Here is an 18,684-nt window from a genome sequence, read left to right on the forward strand (position 1 = left end):
TCTTCTGGGTTCAGAACTAGGGAGTAAGGGTTCATTTATATAGAAGAGAGAGAGAGAGAGAGAGAGGGAAAATAAGAATAACCGTTAAGGAATGGCGGTAGGACCGTGTAACGGAAAAGGAAGGTGCGCCGCCATGCGCGTGTAACGGAAAAACATCTACAACGGAGGAGTAAATGCTGGAGTTACAGAAGACACGTGGCGGTTTAAATGGCGCGAAGTTGTCGGGGAGAATGGGGAAAGGTGCACATGATGGCCATGCACTTTTTGTGGGCTTTCAATTTTTCGGGGTTCAGGGCCTTCTGAGTCCTGAGACTCAAGGTCAGTATCTACGGTGCTAGGTATGGATGACAGTAACATCCCACATGGGTGTTCGTCATTTTGACTGCCACGTGTAAGTGTCATGCAATGACTATAGACCTTGTCATGACATGTCCTGCTTCCCGCCGAACGAAGCTTCTGGCGGTTATTAACTATCTGCTAGATTGCGGCATCGACGGCGCTCATATAGTCATACCCTTTTTTCGATTCCAATAATACCCTAGTATTGTAAGGCTGGGTAGGGTGAGTCTAATCGGTCCTCATCGGTTTCCGGCTATTTGAGTAATCGGGCATCGTGGTTTTGAGTTTGGTCACATTTTTATTCGGTTGGTTAATTACATTTAGCTCAAGGTAATCCAAATTTGAAGAGAGTAATTAACTAATCTGATTATAAATGGTTCTTAAAAAAAGTAAAAATAAACTATAATTTAGTTAATAATGAGCTTAAATGAGTTAATCGAACAACAAATTATAAATTAGATCCACCGATTTTAGATTTTTTTTTTTTTTGGTTGAACCCACCGATTTTAGACACTCTAGAACTGGGTTGCTAGGAGGGTATAATAGGGAAAGAACAATTCAAGGCGAAGCGCTAAAATACAACTTCACTGCAAGGATAAGGATAGCGTGAGGAAGAAGCATGGTACTGAAGTAGGTCCCACCAAATAAAAAGATTTTTAAAGTGTGGGACCGGTAGGATTAAATGAATATCATGGGGCAGTCCCTGACCATCGATTGTGTTACAATTAAGGGCAGTGAGGCAGGTCAAAGGCAAAAGCCAAGAAATGGATCTGAAAAAGAGCCATGGATGGTCTGACCAACACAGCCGTGGTCCCATTCAAAGTCTTAGGTATTGGTACAATATTAATGCTGATAAGGATTGGTATAGGTTTGCAAAGTTTGATCAGATTATTTTGCCCTTCAAAATATCAAATCCTCGAATTTTTGGTTCATTTTTACCCTCCTGGTACCATTGATTCGATGCTACAATAGCAGCATCAGATACCAGCTATATCTATATGTATCAATTAATAAGGTCGATCTAATATTGATACCCTAAACTATGATCTTATTTTAATAAAAATTAAGAAAAAAGAACAATGTCCGAAGTGTGTTCTTTCCCTTTGAAAATACACTTTATGTCTTGTTTTAGAAGGACTCGGGAACACTAGTATAGACCACACTCTGGGACACAGAGCACTATTTCTTTGATTTTTTTTTTTTCGATAAATACTTCCTTGAAAATTACAACATGATACTGAGAGAGTGTCTTCTTCGTCTCTATTTATCTACTTAAAACATATGCATTACGGGAGAGATCTAACTATTGCATACCATTTAATACAACCTTTGGCTCACCTGTTCTTATCAAAATGCTAATTTTCTCTTATACTAATCTAATAGCTAAAGAGTGATACCTTGTAATTTTCTACATGTTAATTTTATTTCATGAGAAAAGAAACTTTTTTTCCTTTGGTAGAGAGTACCACAACATGTCAACAACAACAAAAAAACAAAACCAAAAAATATAAAAAAGAAGGAACTTTCATCAACATGAACTACTAACTCTATAAGGTAGAGAGAACCACTTCCCAAAAGAAGCTAAACTATGGGCCTATGGTGCATACAAGTAGGTTTTTTTTTTTTTTTAATGTAGTGACGAGGGGTTGGTGCACGAGCATCAATTTCATTGATTAGCAAAGAACCATGCTTCATGCTTATTTATTTATTTATAGTAAAATAATGTTTGATGTTCTTGCAAATGTATTAAACTTTTTTTTGGGGGGGGGTGTTGGGGGAGGGTGGAAGAGGAGTGGAAAAGTGTAAAAAAGTCGATTCATCAATTAGATTATGAATTTATTTTGGGGGTTTTGAATATATCAAGTCAGGCGTAGCTGAATCAATAAGGGGTTGGTTTCTAAGTTCAAACTAAAACCTATAATTATCGATCTAATTGGTTTGGATTCTTATCAGTTTCTTTTAACAATCTCTTATTGTTGCTTTTATCAACTTTTTTCTAGTGTGGGTCCATGCGGTTGGTTTCTCCTTCTAGAGGAAGGTTTGTGTTTTCTTGATTCTTAAACACCTAAAACTAAAGCTGAACTGATAAGAAGTTTGGTCCGATTTTTTCATTTTTTTTTTTGAAAGGGTATGCCATCACATGGAAGTAATTGAATTTAAAGCTAAAATTTGACAAACGTTCTATCAAGATCATTTTTCTAAATTTCCAATTGTAAGAATTGCCAAATCATCCTTTTAGATGATGCAACCAAGTGTGTGACATATATACAGAATATGTAGGTTGTATGGTATTTGCAGATTAAGAAATCAACATTTTCTTTTTATATTATTCCATGGGTGACAATTCTCTATCCGGAAGTGGAGGGTGCTAGTGCCTCCACTCTCAGTTTCTCTTCTTTGGGCAATGAGCTCATGTCATGCCTAGAGGAGAAAGACAAAGAGTAGGGTGTTGGTGCCCCTCTCCTCTCCTGAACAGATAACATTGTCCTTTATTATACATGGTACGTTATACTTTATTTCTTGTAAATGAGCTAGTTTCTCCACACCTATAGTGCCCGTGGGTTTTTGTATCAAGATAAATATCGAAAACAATAGAACAAACATTATCGACTTCATTTAGTAAGTAAATGGTACATTAACAATGACTCCAGACGGGTGGATGAATATATACCACTCCTATAATAAATGTTCTGTAGAAAACCCCATTAATTGATTAATGCAACAAATGACCTCATTAACAAAGAGATTCTTGGTTTACATTGTTGAAAGAACACCTTAAACACCAGGGTTTTATATCATAAATCTGAAAAGCAAATTCATATCTACCTTCTTCTTTTTTTTTCATTTTTTTTTTCATAAATATGCCCATATTGTCTTTTAATACTATAATAATATAAATGGTGGAGACACAAACTGAGGGATCAAATAAAACACTATTTTCTTGACCCTGCTGCTCTCCTCTTGCTACAGGGGACAGTGCAGGAAAGGAAGAAAAATACTTGCTATTCTGGTAATTGTCTGAGGTCTTGTATGCCATAGACTGATGAGTCAAAGAAAACCGCTCTCCAGTCTCAACGCTCCACCTACTCACTGAGTGCTGATCACCAAATAGATTAAAAAAAAAAAAAAAAAATAGAACCCACCTATAAGAAGCTTGCCCTGGTACTTTCCTTCATTGGTTTGTCACCATATCTATCAACATATCAGATATTATACCCATTATCGTGTCTTTCAAAGATGCCTGACCTGTGTTTGTTAAAAAGACGAAGAGAATTTTTAGGCCCACCACTGAGGTACTCCTATTGGTTTGTTTTGGCTTTTGGGTATCAAAAGCTTTGGAATCAAGCATCAAAGCTTCACACCAAATGAACAAAAGAGGAGTGATAGCTATTATAAGCCATACTATACCCTTTCTTGATCTTTGTTCTGCTACTTCTTCCAAAATATATTGAAGCTAGATTTGATCAAACCCGTTCAAGTGGGTAAAGCAAAGACTAGCCCACTAATGTCAAAACAGCGTACACAACGATTGGGTTTTTGACAACCAGAAAGTAAAGCAAAGATATTAAGATAAAAGGAACAGAAAAATAAATTCCTTTTTCAACTAGGGTTTATTACTATATAGTATATAGTAATGGTTTTTGGAATAATATATTATGGGAATTCTAAAGATTCTTGACTTTTTTCAAGATTGGATCTCTGAAGTTTGAAGGAGGCATTTTTTTTTTGCTTTCCACCCGTGGTCCTTTGAGAAGCTTTGCAGGGCTCTGTCTTGATGCACAAGTTGGTCATGAATCACCTTTCCATAGCCCATAAAATCCTTTATTTTATTTTTCTATCTTTTTGACCAATGGCCATGGATAATAATAACACTTAAAAGGACAGCTGATCCTTCCTTCCCTTGCCTTGTTGAGAAGAAGAAAGAAAATTTCAGGGTCTATTGGTTAGTGCCATTGGAAGTGAGTGATACTGATCTTCTTTTGAAACTGATATAATTAAAATCCATAGAATCAAAGTTCAGGGCCGGCTTAAGGTAATGTGATTATCATAAACCACTCTTATTGCACCGACCTGATTTGAATCCTCCTCATGTCATCATATCCTCTGTGAACTTAATCCTGGTCCATGTGATTGAGGAAGACTCCTGTACTGCTTGCAACGCTTTCAAATCAAGACGAGAAGATAATAAGGATCTTAGTCCTATTTATAATGCCACATTATTAAAGTGAAGTGCTATTGCTTAATCTGTATGAGGTCAAATTCAATTTTGTATTCTCTTCCTCTCATAGGTAGATCAGATGCAAGTAAGAATTGATTCAAGAACTACTATTATTTATTTATTGATTCAAATCTTGAATTATTGATCTCATTGGCAAGGATGGGTTGTTGTTCATTCAACCATTTGTGCACAATATCCAACTCAATTTCACTTTGTACCATCTTTTGTGAATGTGCTTTGGCCCAAGATAACCAATTGGGAACATTTCTACCTATTTAAATCAATCTTTCAAAGTCATGAATTCAAACACTAACTCACCTATAACCACTTCTTAAGCACCACACTAGATCAGTTGCAGCGAATCAAAATCATGATAAATGATCTACAAGTTTATCCCCTAACTTAGTAAGAATCCATGTGATCGAATCATATCTTTGTTTATGTGTTTTTTAGGACTCTAAGCTCTACCATTCATCTAATTAATTCTTGGTTAGGTCATTAATCAACTTCAATTTGGTCATTTGCAACTTGGTTATTGTTATTCTTTTTGAGACAGGAATAAGCTATTATATTATTTTAACATCTGGATCTGATCCCCAAGACCTTACTATAACCAGATGAAGCCCTTTCTGGCTTGTGCCAACTAGAACCTTCCATTTTTTTTATTAGTTTTTTATTTTTTTGGGTGGGGGGAGGATCTAAGAACTTGATCATGTCTTGGATCCTTGGGAATTTTTTTTTTTTTGTTGAACACAGCATAACCCACATCATAAACAGACCTAGCTGATGTTGTGAAAATTTTCTAGGCCCACAAGATCCATCCTTTGGTCTCATTGACTATAAAATATAAAGCATTAATTATGCTGTATTAGAATACAGCAGGGAAACACACCTTGTGTAAAACTTCAATTTTAAATGTCTTGATCAAAAGCAAGTACAGAGGTTGATCAAGAGCATAAACAAACCAAAGGTGAAAATTTGTTGAAAGTTGTTGTGCTTTAGCTGAAGTTAACTAAAAGTGATTTAAGAGGGTTGTTATTGCTTCAGATGAAGTGAAATGAAAATATGGAATGACCAAGTACACAGATTTTAATGTTAATTAGTTTTTATAAATGAGGGGAAGTAAGGGAACAAGAAAGTTTCTTTGTATAATAAGAATTGTGTTTGTTGCCACTTGTGATAAACTTATTTATTTTGAATTCCTTAGTGTCTAGCATGCAAAGTCATAAGGAGAATAGGTGATACTTCAAAAGGGAAAAGTGGGAGGGGGAAGGAGAAGAAGGGTGCTCATTTCAAGGGGCGGATGGTTTCTCAAATGAAAAATAAAATGTTATTTTAAACTTGTGGAAAAAGGAAATTTCAAATTGTTTTATTCATCGGTCGATGATGGAATTGGTGAGTCAAATTCATTTTGAAGACCATATGCAAGAATAATATATAGTTTTAATGATCTTTAAGGTATTTACAACTCCCATAAAATTTCTTGTCAAGCAAGAAATGAAGAACTTAATTTGGTTAATTTACTAAATAAGGACTCTTAAGATTATAGCTCGCTTGGGATGTTGTAGGCCATACAAAGTCTAATTTTTTATTTTTTTTATATTTTTTCTTGGATTACTTTCTCATTCATTCTAAAGATTGACCATATGCAAGAACAATAATATAGTTTTAATGATATTTAAGGTATTTACAATTCCCATAAATTTCTTGTCATTCAAGAAAAGAAGAACTTAATTTGGTTGAGAGAGGGTTTTCTGAGTAAGAATGATACTCTACATCCTCTCACATTAATTTTAATTGTTAATTCTTTTATTTTAATTTTTTTTTTCTTTTTTTCTTTTTTAAATAAAGCAATACATGTGAAGAAGACATCATTATTTCTTCAATTTAAATAACTCATAAAATAATACATGTGAAAAGACGTAGTATACATTTTAAGCTCAGAGAGCTTTTTCCTTGATTAATTTACTAAATCAAGGACTCTGAATGTTATAGCTAGCGTAGGAAGTTGCAGACCATGTAAAGTCTTAATTTTTTTTTCTTTTTCTATTTCTTTTTTGTGGTTTACCTCCTCCATGAAGACTCAACCACACATGTTGACCTAAGACAAATAAATGAGAGAAAAAATAGCTATTAACAGAATCTAATTGGTTAGGTACACTTAGTGGAATTTTTTTTAGACCCTGTTGACTAGACAAGTCAATTAAAAACAGGGCGAGGTCAACCTAGAAGGTCCTCAGCTTCTCAACTGAAATTTCTTAAATGAGAGTCTTGTGGGGTAGGTAATGGATGTGACATTATATTATTAGTATTAAGATTTCTGAGAGGAGTGAAAGGGAACCAAGATGTACACCTTGCTTTTGATAAAATGCTCAACTCATCATCACCCAAGTGGATTAGTAACTTTCATTCAACAAAGAACCAAGCATTAAAAACGATAAAATATCTGAGGAATGAGAATATATATTTATATTGATATATATTGATACCAAATCAGACCAAATAAAGGGAGTGAAGACAAGGGTGATATGTTATGATACTTGCCACTTGCCAAACTAGACGATTCCATGTACTTGCTTGCTGAGCACACACTTTGATTTACAAAATTTGGTGTGACCTTTAAGTACGGCATCCATCTTTTTGAATGTGTACAAATCCATGGCCAATGTAACATGTAGGCTAAAACATTAATCAGAACATGTGTCTTTTTTTTGTGTCGGTGGATGAAGAAACGCTGGTAAACGATAGTATAACCGTTGTCTCTTTTGTATATTCCTAAGTTTTTAATAGTTTGTTGCCTTAAAAAAATAATAATAATAATAATAATAATTAAGATAGGTTGATTGCTACAAACTTGGTATGAGCCGTAAACTTTGACGTCTTAAGTTCGACTCCTACTAGGCATACCTTGGGCCACTCACACGGGGTGTTTAGTGATCATCACTGTTTTTAATGAAAATTAAATGGTTCTCAATCAATCCCAGTATAACCCGATTCATATAGTTGTAGGGTCAGTATGGACCTGTAGGACTAGTCAGGCCGAAGGCTTGGATACCTATCGTTAGGAAAAAAAAAACAGAAAGAAGAAGAAGAAGATAAGTTGATTGTTGTGAGGCCGTTTAGTATTAATGTTCTCTAAGGTTGGGTTCAATGAGCTCAATGGTGATGAGATTAAGTAGGGGCTAAATGAGTTGAATAGTCTGTCATGGTGTGTTGGACTATTGTGAATAGTAATCAAATGTTGAATAATCAACCCAATTCAGTTCTATACTGTAATAGCGTGTTGGATTAGGATAATTATTATTTGAGAGTTAAATTGATAGTCAACCCAATACTAACCCATTTGATCAATTTAATTAAGTATTGTCTTGTTCCAAACAAAAAATAAAAGAAATAATTATTGCATTTGGAAAGAAAAAAAATGAATTTCTGCCAAACTGTGGGTTCTCAACTCTATCACTGATGAACATGGATAAAATGATTCTGTCAACTGTCAAAGGCATTTTGGACTTTGTATAATAGGAAAGAGAAAATAATGATGGCCTAAATATTAGATTCTCTTTTACCATGGTGAAGAAAAATTGTTGCCTAATATTTTTTCGCTTACTTGAAATAAAGATTGTTCTTGACAGATTATAAATAACCATTCCACGAACAAGCATATGCCCCGGGTTTGAAGAAATCACATAGTCTATTACTTTATTGCAAGACCTGTAAAGTTTTTTGGGAAAATGTTCTGAGCCTCATTAGGGCAAGTAAGTTAGCACCCTCTCTCTATCTCTCTCCACGTGTACATAAATGATCTTGCTGGCACTGCCCTCCCATGTATGAAACCAATCCATCACACCTCATTATTGCACTCCTCTATGTTGCTTGTTCAAAGAACCCTCTCCTTTAAAAAGAAAGAATATTGGTAAAGTTTCAGTATACTATATACATTTCACGAAAGTACATCGGATCCTAACATATGTTATAGTTTGAGATGGGTCCACAATAGGGGTTGCAAATGGGCCTAGCTGGGCCTAAGTTTTTTTATCATAGCCAACCCTAATTCCCAGGCCTACCTTACATGATTGGTCATGATTGGGTCGGATTGGCTCTATTTGACCCTGGTAACCCTTATATTTTTTTTGTCATTTTAAGGCTAGGCAAGGTCGAGCTAGTTATGTTTTTTTTTTTTTATAGAAATTATTATACTTTTATCTATAATTACATATAAAGAAAATAAACACTACCCGATCTTGTGCCCTTACATCTAGACACAAAATACATGAATTTATCACCCTGCCCTTTATGAAATTAAAAACAAAATCATCAATGTTGATACCTCTATGTGCATTCACAATGGCCCTGGCATTGGCGTAGAGACCACACGACCAGGCAACGATCTCTTATCCAATTATATATTATCTAAGGGAGAGGATTTCCTAAAAGGCAGAATAGCCCCTACACCAATGTGTGGGCTAATGAAAGCACTAATAGAAGCATTGACAAAGATGGGATTTCTCCCTTTCATAAGGGGTTCAGTTGTCATTTCGCCCCCTATGTCTAGGCGTAGGACCACATTGCCTTTTATGCTTCTTTTCCATTATATAATTATATATATAGGACGGGACCAGACCTGACTCAGCTTGAGGCCTCAGCCCAAAACGACCTGGCTCCAATCTGGGTTAAAAATTAAACCCCAGCCCAGCCCATGGGTTGAAAAGCCCAACCCAGACCCCATTGGGCTTAAGAAGACTGGTGGGCTCGGGCTCACTGGGTCAAACTTAAACCCTTTTCAATCTACGCTGTGAATGACGATAAATCAGACAAAGAGATTCTTTGGTATTCAAGATCATGGTCAGCTGATGAAATCAGAAACATTCAAGAGTTGATGATCCTATTTAATCTGTTCAAAATCAATCCAGAACATCCATAACAGAGCATGAACTTGATAAAGGGATTCAGGAATTATAAAAGAATTGCAGTAGCTCAAGGGATCAGAATCTTGAACTAATCCAGTTTTGAATTCGTGTAATTAAGACTGCAAAGTAGCTAAAGATCGATGTGGTAATACTATAGAGAATACAAGCTTTGTATGATTATATGTTGCCTAAAATGGATTGGAATTCAAGTCAATTGATTGAAGCGATTCTACCTTATTTCTTTACCATTGATGCCAAATCATCCATATCTTATTCAGAATCAGACGAGTTTAGATGAAATTTGATTACATTGTTGTCTATGGTTTGCAAGGCTATTTTTTTTTAATTGTGCCATGTCATTTTTTAGCCTGCAAGTTCGCAACACTTATTTTTTAGTACATTGCCATGTGACCAACTCCAATTAGTTTGAAATTTGATATGTGAATAGGATCCACTTGTCCACACAAAATTTAATCCCATTTAAGGTGAGACATAATAAAGCCAAGGTCAACCTAGAGAATCCTATCTAGACATACCCACCAAGAAATCTCTTTTGCTTGTTTGATATTATACAAACATGTAAAGACAAATGATTGAGTTTGAGTTTAAAATACTAAATGGAGTATACGAACACTAGGATAGCCTAGTGGTGGTAACTTCGACTTGTGGAGTCGATACCCAGGGGAGGAGGTCGTGGGATCGAACCTTGTTGTACTCATTGTGTGTGTATGTATTTTCTTATTTATTCGGGTGGGGTCCGGCATCATTTATTGTGTCACAATTAGTTGCCTTTCACCAAATCTAAACCGATTGATATCAAATCGGTCAAGCCTAGGGGTGAAACATGGTCGGGTTTCTTTAAACCCTAACCCAACTTTAGGTCCACAAAACTCAACCCAAGCCCAACCCAACCTTGTCGGTTCACACTTAGGCCCAACCCTATCGGCCCAAAGTTGGGCCGGGTTCATAGCCTATAAGGAACCCGCTCTAATTTCCTCTGGCTCGGTTCCTGCATGGTTAAACCGGTTCAACCGTGAAATCAGACCGGGTTTAAGAAGCGGGGTATTACATTAAGACTATAGTTAACCCTTGTCCACACCTAATCTATAAATTTTATAGCAAGCAAGGTTGTCAATTTGGTTACAAGATAGACCCTTTGATTACCTAGCATCATCTCATCTCTTAGAAACTAGATAGACCAAATTTTAGCCGCCCAATTCTTCATGATTGCAATTGTATATAAAGTTCATACCAATATATAAAACGAGACGCAAAGACAACCTATGTAAAGAAAAAGAGGTAAATAGTTTGACCATTTTGTGGTCTTAGCTCAATAGGTAAGAGTATGTAATTTGTGTAACCCTTGATATAGGTTGAAGCCATACAGACAAGCTTGTGTAACACATGATGTGGGCTTAGGGGAAGGGGAACACTATTGCTAAACACAATAATAAATCAGGGTTACAATCGGGCCAGGTTGGGTCGGACCTGAACTTGGGGCCCGGGTCAGGCTGGCCCGGTTTTGACCCTCATAATCTAGTTAGACAAGATTTGGGCTCAGGTTTGGGCCAGAGCCAAATTTTCACCCTAGTCGGACCAAACTGGATCCTCTTGACAGGTCGACGATGGACAACCATTGGACAGTTTTGACCACAAGAGCTGGCCCAACATGGTCCGATTAGGGTTCGATCAGGCTGGGCCAGGTTGACCCTCATAATCTGATTAGATAGGATTCGGGCTTAGGGCCGGGCCAGGGCCAAATTTACACCCTAGTCGGACCAAACCGGATCCTCTTGACAAGCCGATAACGGACCGCCATGGGACAATTTCGACCACAAAGAGCAGACGAGTCTGATGTATATCGACAAGCCGCCATTCGCCATTCCCTATTTAAGATAACTTACGAATTTTGAGAGATTCTATCTTGGTTTAAGAAATAGAGGAGAGGTTCAGGGGAAGATCGAAAGGAGGGAAAAAAAAAGAAAAATGCAGATCTTCGTGAAAACCCTAACCGGGAAGACTATAACCCTAGAGGTTGAGTCCAGCGACACAATTGATAATGTAAAGGCCAAGGTCCAGGATAAGGAAGGTAATTACTGAGCATCTGGTCTTTGATCAATTTTTAGAGTTATTTGGTTGATTCGATTGTTACTTTCTTCCTTCTTCCCCGGCGCCTAAATTTTCTTTTACGCAATTTCTCAGGGATACCTCCTGACCAACAGAGACTTATATTCGCCGGGAAGCAGCTTGAAGATGGCCGTACTCTCGCCGATTACAATATCCAGAAAGGTTCGTGAAGATTTTAGGGTTATTGGAAAACCTTATTTGCTTTCTTTAATTCATTCATTCCTTCCTTTCCCTTTTTTGTTTTTTTCCAAAGTTAATTTGTATGTTCCTGAATCTTTTCAGAATCAACGCTGCATCTTGTTCTGAGGCTTCGTGGAGGGATCATTGAGCCGTCGTTGATGGCTTTGGCCAGAAAGTATAACCAGGACAAAATGATTTGCCGCAAGTAAGTTAATTCTTTAGACCAACACTCCCCCTTCCAATGAATTGGTATTGTGCGAGTAGTATAATTGGTGTTACATGATGATTGAGTATTTCTTATAGTTTGGAGTATTTGGAGTCATTATGTGGCTTATTACTTTTGCTTTGTGTTAGAGAAACTTTACATGTTTCAAAGTTTATCAAGTTAGTGTGAATTAGTTCCATTTGATAATTCATTCTGTTTAGTGTGTTGAACGTTTCTTCTATCTTTTTCTTGTCTCATAGTTGTCATGTCATCATTGATTGCCTTTTCCTACATTAGAGCTTTTTTTTTTTGCTTAATCTTCTGAGATTCTTAGTTTCATTGTTGACATTTATCTACTCCGATTGACTTTGACCCCCCTCTCTTGTCGTGGTTTAGAAATTGATACATTTAGATTGAAGTAATAAGGAAAAATCCAATTAGCAAAGCAGGGGCATCAAAAGTGTGATTAGATTAGCATCTAAGAATATTGGATCTTAATGGTAAGAGTCTATAATTGATGGATGTCATGAGAAGAAGTGTGGGATTAGCTTAACATCTTGGAATATTGGATATTTAACAATTAAGAGTCTAGAATTGATAGATGTCGTGAGAAGGACTAATATAGCTTGTATTCAAGAGAACAGATGGAAGGGTAACAAAACTAAGGATTTGCTTTGGTATAAGTGGATAAGATTAATAGAAATAGGGCGTGAGTAGAAGTGGTTAAAGGCTTAAAGAATGATGTGATGGATGTTCAAAGACTTTGAGATAATATTATAGTCATCATGCTTGTGCTAGAGAAAGAGGTAGACAAAATGGCATATACACCCCCAAGTCGGATTAGATGAAGTTGTAAGTTAGAACACATGGATGGTTACTACAAGGTTTTGGCCAACGAGAAAAGATTATAATGGGGGATGACCTAAATAGAGGATATGGTTTTGGCGAGAGGAATGAATAGGTGATGTCATTTTTAGATTTTGTTGTCACCTGTGATCTATCCATTGTAAATGCTTATTTAAAAAGAGGGAAGAGCAGATAGTTACCTATAAAAGTTGGCATTATAGTACGAAATTGATTTATTCCTTACTAGAAGGTTACATAAATTACCATGTAAGGACTGTAAGGTGATTCCAGTGGAGACCTATCCACTCAAAATATATATATATATATATTAGTGGTCATGGATATATGTCTTACTCCATAGGGATCGTAAGGGAGGGGAGACTATTTACCCTAAAATAAGGTGGTGGAGCTTAAAGGCGACTGGCTACATTGGATTCATTCAGTAATAAAGTGGTCAAACAAGAAAAGTGGGAATTTGAGTGGGACACTAACACGATGTGGAATGAAATGACGGCTTGTATTAAGAAGGTTGGTAAAGGTGTCCCAAAGGAATAGAAAGGAAAACATCATCCCACTAGGGAGACTTGGTGGTGGTTTGATGAGGTTCAAACAACCATGAAGACTAAGAAAGCTACCTTTAATACTTGGAAAATGACTAAAGATATAGAAGTAAACTGCCATGTTCGTATATGTTGAATGGGGTAATGACTTGTGTCTAATATGACACCAGCCCGCTTAATTTATAACAATAGAGAGAAGGTTCTAGAGAATTACAAAGACTATTAAACCCCTTGGGGTTCGTTTGGTAACTGACACTTTCCCTAAAATCCATTATTACAACATTTTCCCACAAGTTGGTGCATAGATATCACATATGTCGAACTTGCAGATAATAGGATGAAACATCTTACTACTAAGACTTTTGGTAAATACATCAGCCAGTTGGTCATTACTGGGAACAAAAGGCACAGTGATAAGGCCCATACCTAACTTCTCTTTGATGAAGTGTTGATCGATCTCCACATGCTTGGTTCGATTATACTGGACAGGGTTGTGAGTAATGTTAATGGTAGATTTGCTGTCAATAAAGAACTTTATAGGAAGAGTAGCAAGAACATCCAAATCAGTGAGAAGACCATGAAGCCATAGGAGCTCACAAATGCCATGTGCCATAGCACGGAACTTTGCTTCAGCACTTGAACGGGCAACCACAACTTGCTTCTTGCTACGCCATGTAACAAGGTTACCACCAACAAAGGTGCAAAATCAGTAGTAGACTTGCGGTCATCAGGGGAACCTGCCCAATCTGCATCTTTGAAGGCCTCCACCCTAAGGTGATCATGAGGAGAAAAAAAGATGCCACGTTCTGGGACAAATTTTAAGTACTGGAGAATACGCAACACAACTTCCATGTGAGTCGAGTAGGGATCATGCATGTACTGACCAATCAGGCTGACGGCAAATGCTATATCAGGCCGTGTATAAGAGAGATAGATCAACCGCCCATAGTTTTTAAGGCACTGATGCAGTCCATTGGTAGTAAGGCAGCCCACCGACTTATGAGAAGTGTGGAAGGAGACCGCCTTAAACGCTAAGGCGCTATAAGGCACGAAAGGCGACGCCTTATGCATGAGGTGGTCGCCTTATGTACTCACTATTTTAAAAGTAAAATTTAAAATTGTTTTGATGAAGATTCCAAATTACATTTTTTCATTGGTAGGTGTATAAGTTTTGATGCACATGTGATGCATTGGATCGAATTTTTTTTAAAACACATTGTCATATTCGCAGGAGCGACGACTAAATGCTTCTTGTCATATATTTTTTTTATCCACGTATATCTTCAATCTATCATAATTACTGGAAACATTTGAAAATAGGTCCGTCAGGCGCTTTGATCTGCTTCTTGTAAAGTTACTGTGAATTAGAACTTTATAATACCATACGTCGGAATATGCTGTCCCGCAATGCAAGAGTTGACGCACCTTACCTTATCCGGATCAGATCATCGGTTACTATTTTTTTTTTTTTAAATAAATTTTAAAATTACTTGATGAAGATTTCAAATTACATATTCTAATTGGGAGGTGTATAAGGTCTGATGCACATGTGATGCATTGGATCAATTTTTTTTTTTAAACAAATTTTAAAATTGCTTGATAAAGATTCCAAATTACATTTTCTAATTGGGAGGTGTAGAAGGTCTGATGCACATGTGATGCATTGGATCAATTTTTTTTTTAAACAAATTTTAAAATTGCTTGATGAAGTTTCCAAATTACATATTTTCATTGGGAGGTGTATAAAGTCTGATGCACATGTGATGCATTGGATCAAAAACCATATAAAAAATAAAAACCCTTACCATAAAAAAAAAAAAAAAATCAAAATCAGTAAAAATCGCGCCTCTTTCATTCTCTCTCAATTTGCGACTTTGCCCTCCAAATCGCAAACCCCCAAGGCCCCAACGTTTGACGATCCTTTCTCCGGCGACTTCTCCTTCTCCTCCAACAGCCTTCGGCGACATCCGGCGACCTCTGACGATCTCCGACGAAGTGCTTTCATCTCTCTTAGTCTCCGCTCCAAATCGCAAAACCCCAAACTAACTGACGGTGAGCCGCGGCAGCCGCCTCCTTCGATTCTTCTCCGGCAGCTTCTCCTTCTCCTTCGGCGACCTCCGGCGACCTCCAACGAAGTGTCCTTCCACATCTCCAGGTATGTTTTAGTTTATATTTTTAATTTCTGATTTGTGCGATTTTTTTTCTTCTCTTTTCTTCTTTCTTCTCCCTGCTTCTTCCTTCTTCTTTTATTCTTTCTTCTCCGTGCTTCTTCCTTCTTCGTAGTTCGTATGATCAGTTTTTTTTTCTCTCTTTTCTTCTTTCTTCTCCCTGCTTCTGCCTTCTTTGTAGTTCGTATGATTTTTTTTTCTCTTTTCTTCTTTCTTCTCCCTGCTTCTTCCTTCTTCATTGTTCGTATGATTATTTTTATTTTTTATTTTTCCTACGATGACTGTTGGCTAGTTGATCAGTGCAGGTTTTTTTTTTTTTAATAACATTAGGGCTTAACGTATTTATTAAAATAACTTTTGGAGAAATTAGAAGAAAAAACTTAGTTATGTAAAGAAAATCTCACAGAAAGGCTATCTGAATTTGAGCTTATGAATGAGCAGCACAAGTTTTGACTCCACATTTGACTCCAATTTGTATAGATTGCGTTAATATGAGCACTACTAATATTTTGCCTGGAGTATTTTTTTTTTTTTTTTTTTCTTATTTTGATTTTCCCATATCTCTTTAATGGAGGCATTTGCTTTTATTACCTTATTACCTAATATGCTAATATTCCCTTATAGTAGTAATATTCCCTTTTATTACCTTTTTCTTATTCTGATTACCTTTTCACGTTACAGTCTTAGACAAAGAGACAAGTTGAATCCACTCATCTGTGGAAACAATTGGTGGTAGCAGTGGGGGTGAAAATACGAGTACTGCTACTACTGCACAATCAACGATTGATCCAAGTAAGGATCCAAAAGGAAGAGCTAAATCAAATGATCCTGGATGAAAATATGGGTATTGGCCTGACGTATCAGACAGAAATTGGATTAAGTGTACCCTTTGTGGGAAGGATGTCAAGGGAGGAATAAAACGATTGAAGCAACATCTTATTGGTGGCTATGGAGATGTAGCCAAATGTGTGAAAACAACTGAAGCAATTGCTAAAGAGATGAGAGATGCAATCTTGAAGAATCAGAAGAAGAGAAACCTTGATTGTTTGGATGATTTGGATGTCAGTGATGGACTTACAAAAGTAACGGGACCACAACATAATATAGTATCCGATTTGGGGCTCTCATTTCCTATTCCTAGCTGTGGGATAACTTCAAGAATAAATAAATCTATCATTCAAACACAATCGAAACAACAAGTAAGGGGTCCCATGGATAAGCATGTGAGGAGGACTCCTGAAGAAGTGGTTGCAGATAGGCGGGATAAAGGTTCATATTAGACAACAATGGAGAACCGAGTAAGAGGAGAAAAAGAAAGATAAACTTCGTTCTTACTTTGCAAGGTGGGCTTATGAGAGGTGTTCCATTTAATGCTTTGAAGTTAAGGAGTTTTGAGGAATTGGTAGAGGCTATTGGTCAATATGGACCAGGTTTCAAGCTCCCTTCAATTCATGACTATAGGGGGCCTCTATTGAAGTCTGAAAAGGATAAAATTGATGAGTTAAAGGTGAAGTATCAAGGGTATTGGAGGAAACATGGGTGCACATTCATGTCTGATGGGTGGACAGACAAGAGAGGAAGGCACCTAATTAATTTTCTTGTCAACTGTTTGGAGGGGATTTTTTTTTTAGAGTCTGTGGATGCATCTAACCAATCACAAACAGCTGAAATGTTATTTAAGCTACTTGATAGTAAGGTTGAAGAGATTGGTGAAGATAATGTGGTTCAAGTAGTCTCTGATAATGTTGCCAACTATGTTTCAGCGGGTCGACTACTAATGGAGAAAAGGAAGAGGTTATTTTGGAGTCCATGTGTAGCTCATTGCATAGACCTTTTGATGGAAGAAGTAGGCAAATTACGCTCTTATATGTCTGTTATATCGAAGGGCAGGAAATTGACTGCATTCATCTACAGGCACACTCGTCTTCTTGAAGCCATAGGCAAAAAACAGGAGGAGACTTAGTGAGGGCTAGAGTGACTAGATTTGCCTCTTCCTTTTTAACACTCCAGAGCTTATACAAGCACAAAGAATCTTTGAAAAAATTATTTTTTGATGATGAATGGTCCCGTTCTAAGCTTGCATCTACAGAGGCAAGGAAGAAAGCTTCTGAGACTCTGTTTGCTATAACATTCTGGAATGGTGTGATGGATTGTATAAGAGCATCACAACCTCTTCTTTAACTCTTGAGGATTGTAGATGGTGATAGGTTGCCTGCTATGCCTGAAGTATATATGGCAATAGAAGTGGCAAAGAAGAACATCAAAAAAATTTTTGGAGACGATGAAAGGAAATGGAAGAAAATCATAGCGATTGTTGATCACCGTTGTGAGACTATGATGAATGGATCAATATATTTAGCTGCCTTTTTCCTCAATCCAAACAAGTTCTTTAAGGCAATAGCAGATAATCCAGATAATGAGTTGGACTTAGCTCAAAAAGCAAGTGATGCCTTCAATGATGTTCTTGTAAGGTTGGTGCCTGATGAGACTTTGCAAGATAAGATCATTATCCAGGTTGACAAGTATACCACTGTTCAAGGAAGTTTTGCAAAGGACATGACGATTAGACAAAGGGACAAGTTGAATCCTATTAAGTATATTTCATTTTAAAGTTCTAATTAGTTTAGAACTTTGTATGTTGATTTTTTTACTTAACCTATTTTTTATATTATATATTTATAGTCTCTTGGTGGTCTCAACATGGAAGTATTGCTCTTGACCTTTCAAAGCTTGCATTGCGCATACTTGGTCTTTGTTGTTCATCTTTTGGTTGTGAGCGCAATTGGAGCACATTTGAATTTGTGAGTATTGACTATTGAGTTCTGAGTACAATAGTACATGTACTTCACTTAATATGGTTTTATTGAAGATAAGTAGATAACCTCATATTATTAATGTTTTTCAGATTCACACCAAGAAGAGGAATAGGTTAGAGCATCAACGGTTAAATGATCTTGTCTACATTTAATATAATCGCCGACTTCAAGCAAGGTTCCAAGAAAGAAAAGAACAATGTAGAAACTACAATCCATTGTTGCTCGATGAGCTTAATTGGAGTAGTGAGTGGATGATTGGTGAATCAGAGGATGAATTAGTTCATCCTGAGAATGATCTCACTTGGAGAGATGTTGAT

General features: G+C 36.7%; 1 protein-coding gene across 1 annotated transcript in view; it reads left to right on the top strand.

Moving 5' to 3' along the window:
* Positions 1-11,379: 11,379 nt before the first annotated feature.
* The window catches only part of LOC122077258 (ubiquitin), a 7,826-nt gene continuing 521 nt past the window's right edge, over positions 11,380-18,684 (top strand). The window contains exons 1-3 of the mRNA XM_042643146.1: positions 11,380-11,554; positions 11,668-11,754; positions 11,875-11,977. Of these exons, the coding sequence (XP_042499080.1) occupies positions 11,452-11,554; positions 11,668-11,754; positions 11,875-11,977 (293 nt within the window). The 5' untranslated portion in view covers positions 11,380-11,451. The remainder of the gene's footprint in view (positions 11,555-11,667; positions 11,755-11,874; positions 11,978-18,684) is intronic.

The sequence above is a fragment of the Macadamia integrifolia genome, chromosome 1 (genome assembly GCF_013358625.1).
Source record: "Macadamia integrifolia cultivar HAES 741 chromosome 1, SCU_Mint_v3, whole genome shotgun sequence".
Lineage (NCBI taxonomy): Eukaryota > Viridiplantae > Streptophyta > Magnoliopsida > Proteales > Proteaceae > Macadamia > Macadamia integrifolia.